The sequence below is a fragment of the Syngnathus acus genome, chromosome 2, assembly GCF_901709675.1.
Source record: "Syngnathus acus chromosome 2, fSynAcu1.2, whole genome shotgun sequence".
Lineage (NCBI taxonomy): Eukaryota > Metazoa > Chordata > Actinopteri > Syngnathiformes > Syngnathidae > Syngnathus > Syngnathus acus.
The window spans coordinates 6074368-6082640 of record NC_051088.1 but is presented as its reverse complement, the minus strand read 5'-3'; the positions used below and the strand labels follow the sequence as shown (position 1 = coordinate 6082640).

Sequence of the window (8273 nt, the reverse complement as noted above, 5' to 3'; positions counted from 1 at the left end):
CATAAAATTGTTTATTGAAACAGGTGCACAGAGAAGTTTCGCGATTGTCCAATAGATGTCGCCAATGCTACGAACTCCACCCCCTCCAACCCTTTCTCATTTGGCTTGTCTGGATTTAAATCAACATGTGACAGTACATTCACTGAAGTGGTTAATATCAAGTCACTTAAGGATGCACTCCAATTAAGCGTGACAGAACAAATACAGCGAGTATAGGTTTAAATTTTAATCTCCTTGAAGGGAACATTTCCATCTTGAATCTTTCGTTTTCGCAAACACTTAATTTAAAATAAAATTGACATGGAAATTTACAAGGCAGTCAGAATCGGGTGCACTAAATCTCACTAAAGACACCGAATCACCAGCAAATGGAACGCGGTGCTATCAAAATAAACAATGATGCTATGAAGGCGGTCAGACATGGGCTCACAATAAAGAGCTCAAAGTGGAGTACAAATAAATCTGCTTTTCATCTCCAATGACAGACATGTGAACAACTCAAACGCATTTATTTTTCCACATTACTAAATTATGTCCTTTGTCCATAATATCGTTTCATATGCTCAACTTGTGTGCACCAAATGTACTTCACAACGAAACAAAACAAGAAAAACAGGCGGCTTCCTGTATGTTAGATTAGACTGGGAAGGTTTTGGAAGATGTCAGTGGGACTTGGGGCCACTTAAACATGAGGGGGTCCAAGGTTTCTCGCGGGGCGGGATTGAAGATCCTTTTTCTGGATTTAAGGCATTCGTGTAGAAATTCCATTGTGGTTTCTCCCGCGGTCTTCAACTCCCCCCGTGAGTGACTCCTGGTTCCGACGATCCGTGTCCGAGGGCCCCTATACGTGTGAATTAAAGCGTTGGCAGTTCAATTAATGGACTGGAGGAAAAGAAGTCACCGTGAAGAGTGCATAAAACCTAGTCAAATTCTCCTTTTATTTCAGTTTCAAATCACAAAACATAACGGGGGGTGGGGAGAAAACCCTCATTCAAAACTCAAACTTTCAATAGGCCCATATCAAACATTTGCCATGTCAGCACACTTCCAAACGCTCAAACAGCAGCAGTCGAATTTCCACACACGGATGTCGCCAGGTAATAACACAGAAAAGATAAGCACACAAGCAGACACACAATTCACATTGAATTGGACATCAAGAGGAAACTTGGAAGGATACAAATAAGTCTTAGCACTTGCATTCTAAAAACTACTTGGGCTGGGAAACGATGTCCTTGGGATGACACATGCGCACACTCGTACAAAGCCACAGCTTCTTCAAACCCTCGCAGGCATTTGTCCCTTCCAAAAAAGAAAAATCCAACAAAAAACAGGCAGTCTCTGCTCACTCGTGCTTCGTTCACGTAGCACTCGTTCGTTCGCTCGCTCGCTCGCTCCACATCAAATCCCACTCATCGATCTCAGACAAGAAGTCCACGACAAAGGGAGAGGAATGAGAAGGTGACACCCACCGTGGAGCACAGTAAATGCAGAGTGAAGCTTGTGTGGTGTTGATGGCAAAGCGTTTACACGTGATACTGAGATCTGTAGAACATTGCCGCCAGTGAGGCGCTTCCTCCCGGGAGCGTGCGAAACAGTTGGTTAACTGCAGGAGAGACGGTCGGCAAGGCGTTTCCATCAGATCAGAAAAAAAAAGTAGAAGTGCACTGCATACACAACACAAGGATATCAAGCCCTCTTGAGAGGGCCTGGCGGTCTGGTGGTACTCTCGCACGTTTACAAACAACGCCGCATGCACATGGTTTTCTGAAAAGCAGCTAACTAAACCCACTCATGACTAGTGTCACTCACACACATTCTGACTTAACAAAAAAGGCAGTGTTTTTTTTTTTTTTTATGTTTTTTTTTTTATAGTACTTACCGGAGGAGCCTAGACCAAGGACTCGAAAATTTTGGTACAGTCTCAAAGGGCCACGCTAAACTGACAAACACCTCAAACTAAACGCTTTTCCTAATTTGACGGCGGGCCCTGAGCCCTGGCCTAGGATACCGACACAACTGCCGCCTACTTATCTACATGCCCCAGTTGGAGGACTTGGTCTCCATGGAGGTGCCGAAGCCCGAGCTGAAGCCGCTGCCTGAGGCAGAGTTAGTGCCTGCCGGCCAGCCCAGGCTGGCCGTGGTGGGGCTGCTGTAACTGGTGCTGGTGGAGCCGTACGTCTGATCGCGGGTGGTGGCGGCCGTGCCGCCGGCCGCCGTGCTCATCCCCTGCTGGTTGGCCAGCATGCCCATCATGCCCCAGCTGCTCTGCAATGCCGCCTGGGCGGCCGCCACCATAGCCGGGTTGAGGCCCAGGGCACTGAAGTTTACCCCGCCCTTGCCCCCTCCGCCCGCACCCAGCCCGCCGCGACTAGCGCCGTACGCCTGACTGAAGCCGCCAGCCCCAAAGCGCCCTCGTTCCATCATTTGCCTACTATTGTTGTGTTTGGGCTCAGCGTTGGAGATGTGCACGCTGACGCCTTTGATGATCAGGTCCTCTCCGCACAGGGCCTGAGCCACCTGAGGACACAAAACCAGTGGCTGTGTCACGACGGCCTTTCAAAAAAGACGGACGGATAGACGGCCCGTTCGGTCACACCTGGTCGTCAGCAAACGTAACAAAGGCGAACGCCCGGAAGGGCTTGGGGATAAAGACATCAGTGACTTCTCCATATTGCATGAAGTACTGCCGCAGCTCATCGGGGGTCATGTCCTCCGTGCAGCGGCCCACAAAGATCTTACGACTCCGCATGGGCTCGTCAGGGAAGGCCTGGTCGCCAAATACACAAACGTCACTCATGCGCTCCATTCAGTCACACAAAGTAAAACAAACACCTGTCCATCCATTCACAGACTTACACCGCAAACATCTGCCTGCCCATCCACATACGACCACACATTAGTAGAGAGCAGTCCATTTGTTGATGTGTTTTTTTTGAGAAGTGCAAACAATACCTTTGAATTGGGGAGCTTGCAGTCACACCATCGTCCATCTATCATGTGCCTCTGAGAAATCACTTTCACCTGGGTTTCATATTCAGTGAAACGCACAAAGCCAAATCCTTTGGAGTTGCCTGTGTTTGCATCCCTCTTGATCTGGAAAGGATAGTTGCTGATTGGTAATAGTTTTTCTCAACCACATTTGCCATTTCCACCCCAACAATAGTACAAGCTGACACAAAGCAAAGTCTGGCTCCGATGTATCTATCACAGAGGCGAAGGCTTCCAAGTGTTTGTTAAGGTAGCCAACAGAGATGGACATTCCGTGTCGGTGACGACAACAGACGTTTAACAGACAGCTACAAGTTATGCCGGTAGTGCTTTTAAAATAATGACGACAGGCGATTATAATATGATTAACGACGAACTAGAGATGCACCGATCCGATATCTGGATCGGATATCGGCCCCGATATCAACAAAATTGATGGATCGGGTATCGGAAAATGCAGCCGATCTGTGAGCCGATCCTTTCCTTAATCTATTGGGACGCGGGCTACGTCATACGTCAGCAGCACGTGTGCCGCGGGACGCGGTTACGTCATACGTCAGCAGCACGTGTGCCGCATCCACGAGAGTTTTCTAAACAAACGCAAACATGGAGCGAACGAAAGAGTCAGCTGTGTGGAGGTACTTTAAACTGAACACGCCAACTAGCTCGACGGCAGTTTGTAATGTCCGCAAAGCTAATGTTGCCAGGGGTGGTGGTAGTACTGCCAGTTATAGTACTAGTACTAAGCGGAGCTTGTTTTCAGGGAGCACTTCTCATTGCTGCTTAAATGAGCATTTAGACTCTAAATTTTAGAGCATCAACAGGTCATGAGTGATGTGGAACGGCACCTAATGTTTACATGTTTACTATTTATTTTAATATTTGGTTACTGTGTGCTTGATCACCCTTTCTATATTTGCCCAGTGCAGTTTCAGCTGCAACATTTGTATTTTTTTTTTTTAAGAAGTTTGTATCCTAATTTACTTGAATTTAAATGCTGATACACTTTATTGCTGCTGTTGCACAATTTTTGTTACAAATAAATAGTTCATTGCATGAATCTGCTTTATCTTGTTACATTTTGTCTTAGGAATGAACTGTGTAGTCATGCCTGATGCCATTGCCTTTAGTCTTTTCTGTTCCACATGTAGAGGTATGTAGCTTGTTAAGTCAACCATAATATCGGATCGGTATCGGGTATCGACCGATACGCAAAGCCACGGCATCGGTATCGGTATCGAAACTGAAAAAGTCGGATCGGTGCATCTCTACGACGAACGCACGATGACGGAAGGTCCTAGACCGCAGACGTATCTTGATCTACATGAAATATTTGTTTGAAAGAAAAAAAAAAAAAAACTTGCCATTATGCGTGTTTTATACAGCGTGCAGTCGCCTGCGACCACAAAGCAGCAGATAAACCAAACGAAGCAGCAACTACACTAACAAAGACGTGTCCGCATTGCGTACACGAGAGGAAGGTGCCGTGTAATTTTGTTCAAATAATTGATCAATGGAGCCAGTACAACTCTTGCAGTATGAAGATATTGTGCATACTAAACACCTCCGGATGGTTACATGGTTTAGCAGCACGGGACTTTCCCATTTTCGACATACTATATGGGTGGCGTTAGCCTCGTATTAACAAGCTTCTCCATCAATTCAGAAGTTTTATTCATCTAAAGTTTAAATACTAAAAGCCACTGTTGCCGGTCCACATAAATTACCGCATGCACTTACGTACACGTCCGATGTCCGTGCTTTAACTGAGCTAATAGGTGACAAGATGGGGAAAACTTTGTAGCATCAGACTTTTGCACAGTGCTGCACATATGTGACATAAAAAGCGACGGGCTGCACTACCTGTACCATGATGACCTCGCCAAAGGTGGAGAAATATTCCTTCAAGTCTTGCTCTGTGGTTTTCCACGGCAGGCCGAGGACAATAAGGTCTGATGTCTTCTGGTAACCCCTTTTGACTTTCACAGCTGAGGCGGCATCTATTTCCTCCATCTTTCTTTTGTTATCTGTGGAAGAAGGAAAACGCATTGCTTTGAGGATGACCAAACATGAAGTAGTTGGCTTTCCATCCAAAATGCACCCATTTGCCTGATGAGCAGCCTAAACATCATTGACAAGCACATTGACATTGGCTTAGAGAAAAATTAATATGAAAAATATCTATTTTGGAGTGCGCAGACACATGCTAATCACTTTTAACCTTTTATCCTCCCCCCAATAAAAAGAAAAGAAATAAGTAAACTAGGCAGTGCATGGGCACCTTTGGGGTGAGGGAAGATTCCGCAAGTAATTGTTGGAGTAATCGCCAGGATATAGGAGTTTAAAAAGATTTGTTTGCGACAGCCCTACCACACAGAATGAGCATGATGGTCATTTTGTCCCTTAACCACATCTTGATTGATATTTGGGGTGATCCTGTAGCCCAAAAACATAGGCTTGAGTGCCTCAAAACTCTAAATCAGGGAGAGGGAACCCTCTGGCGATGAGCTGATCATCAGATTCTTTCATTTGACATCATAAGGCGCCAATCATTTTAAGAGGCATTCCAGCGGAGATTCTAGGAGGGGTGTGTGAATGGACATGGAATGATGCCCTATCAAATTAGAAAGTGTGCTAATGTAGCTGGAATAGGGCTGCACAATATAAAGAAAAAAATATTGATATTGCGGCATCGACGTACCCTATGGGCCTATTGCAAAGATCAGTCACTTTCTCGTTTCGTGGAATTGTTTGCTTTTATCTGAATTTGAGAAGTCGAATGCAAACTGAAGTGCACATAGCCATCTAACAGTTGAACATTATCTAGGGGAAATTACATTTAGCTAATACCTAGCTTATTTTATTGCATGAAAAAATGTACTTCATTTGATGAAAATGTTATTTCTTTAGATACATTAAATATCACTGACGATATCGCTATATTCAATATTATATATTCATAATCCATATGGCATATCACATTTTTTTCCAATATCGCGCAGCTTTAAAGAACAGTGACTCCTAACCAGTACGCTGTGCTGCTCCAAAAATATTTTCATTTAGTCAGATTATTATTATTATTTTTTAATTATGCCTCTTTAGTCCTCTATCAAAGTCAGTTATGTATAGTAACAAGCACAACATTTTACATGCTCTTCTACTAGATGGCAGAAAGTACAACTAAGTTGCATATTGGATTTGCACTTTCATGTGTATTTTCAGAATTAGGATAGGAATAGATACATTTGCCATCAATTGACACCCAGACACTTCCAAAATTGTAACCGCCCTTAAATGCCCTAAAATGGAAGCAAAGCCCATTTTTTTTATCAGTCAAAGCTGAGCCAAGCTCAATTAAACGCTTCCCCTCAGTTTGACATACTTCCTTGGCGTCAAAGGAACATTCAATGTTTTCTTTTAGCATTTATGAGTGTTTATAAAGGGTTTAACTTTGATTAATTGTATCATACGCAGGCCTTTGTTAAATTCTCATTAAATCCACTACTTGGGCTTACCTTTGGGGTAGTTGACCACGTAGACCAGGTTCCCCCAGTCGCTCTCTGGCGCATGCAGGACACCCTCCACAAGCCGAACTCCACGCATGCACTGGGACTCCGGATTTCTATAGCGAAGCCCGCACGCCCCTGGAAACTGGGCCGCAACCGACGACAGCAGAACCGTGCCGTCGTCCTCCGAGGGGATCTCCATCGGCTCTTCGTTCTCATCCTCGGCCACCCGAATGTACAACTCGGACATGTTCTCTGAAAGGCCGGTAGCCAGCTTGAAGCCTCTTGGTGCTACCTCGCTACGAGGAAGCTATACACGCAAAAGAATGCGCTTGAGTTCGTTACTCGAATTTGCTCCGCCCAGAAGCAAATAGAAACACGAAAAAAATATCGAACGTTGACACCCACACAACTGTAGATACTCGAACGTTTGATTTTACTGAGCTGAGAGGGCGCACGAAATGCGTCACTTATCTCCTTTGTCGACGACAAACAAGTTAGCTAGCTTGCCACCGAAGCTAGCAAACTCGAGAGGGCTTGAGAAATGAATGACCGTCCAGTCTAGATGTGGACTCGCAGTCAACAAATACAAACGTAATCTCCTTACCTACGGTCTTATGGTCAAACCAGATTGGAGTAAAATAAAAATTCGAAATACGACGGTGGAATTGAAATACAAGCTTTGCTACGCACAATGCACGCAATTATACCACACGCGCCAGCGGCTACCTCTGAGTTAGCTAACAAAATGGCTGCTGGGGCTGACGTCACCCTAATGAGAACGCTGGAATTTTACAAGGATACAAGCTAGATGCTTTCCGCATCTTTGAAGAATTATGCTGCGTCGTAGTTGCCATGTTGGATGTGGCTTGATAAGTCGCGTAAAAGCGAAGATTCCTCGTTACTCGGAAATCCAGTCGTGATGGTCCATTTTCACTCACAAGTTTAGTTTATGTATTTTGGGGAAAAAATTAAAGAGCATTTTTATTTCACCCATTCAACTTGGAGAAATAATGAAATAACTAACGCCTTGAAAAACGTTCACTTTCAAGGAGTTATATGGCCACGCCCACTTCCGTTCTTTCATGTCTTGGTGACTTGGTGATCATATGCCATTCAAAATCATTGTAAATACATCGCTAATAATGTCGAAATATCAATTAAGATCAATTAGCGCCAAAATGTATGTGGACATCTCTATTTAGGCCCACTCTGAAACCTCTAAAAAGACCCCAAAATGATGATCCGATCATCTGTCCGTCCAACCCTCTGAAAAACACAGGACTATCTTTAGACATTGGATAAACTTCTCAACGTCACTGCAATAACAGAAACTTGGATCAAACGGGAATAAAAGAAAATACAGTCAACGAGTTTCCACCTCGACGAGTATAAATAAGTTCACAGATAAAGAAGTAACAAAACAGGTGGTGGAGTCTGAAGAGGGAGCAACAGCAATGTGTACATACTCTTATTAGTTTATACAAACTTGTGTACTTTATCATATCAATCAATATGTAAATACTCTTATTAATTTATACAAACATAGTTGCTCCATCAGAGCACAGACACGGCACACAGAGCTTCGTAACTTTTCCATTACACATAAGGCACAACTCATTAACTTCATGACACATAGATACAAAACATTCAGTAGATAACAAGACGTTCAGGTGATAACGGAACAAATAACTGCCTTATGTTTTTCCTTCTTTCCCCCTCCCTTTTCTTCTCTTCTGTATTCCTGCTAGTGGACACTATAAAGCCTTCTGACCG

The 8273-nt window shown here is 44.2% G+C and overlaps 1 protein-coding gene across 6 annotated transcripts; it reads right to left on the bottom strand.

The window, feature by feature from the left end:
• Positions 1-206: 206 nt before the first annotated feature.
• Positions 207-7256, bottom strand: tardbpl (TAR DNA binding protein, like). 6 transcript variants are annotated; one of them, XR_005100759.1, is made up of 8 exons: positions 6507-7255; positions 4855-5018; positions 2956-3096; positions 2860-2874; positions 2600-2770; positions 2436-2520; positions 1473-1606; positions 207-841 (listed from the first exon to the last, which is right to left on the bottom strand). XR_005100759.1 is itself a non-coding variant. In XM_037275066.1 (7 exons), the coding sequence occupies exons 1-7, from the start codon at positions 6745-6747 to the stop codon at positions 1527-1529; spliced, it is 897 nt and encodes a 298-aa protein (XP_037130961.1). In that variant the 5' UTR covers positions 6748-7255; the 3' UTR covers positions 915-1526. The 6 variants fall into 6 exon arrangements, 5 of the variants coding, with proteins under 5 accessions (XP_037130961.1, XP_037130941.1, XP_037130931.1 ...); XM_037275066.1 differs by lacking the exon at positions 207-841 and having other exon boundaries at positions 915-1606; XM_037275046.1 differs by lacking the exon at positions 207-841 and having other exon boundaries at positions 915-2520; positions 6507-6807; positions 7105-7255.
• Between the last annotated feature and the right edge of the window lie 1017 nt (positions 7257-8273).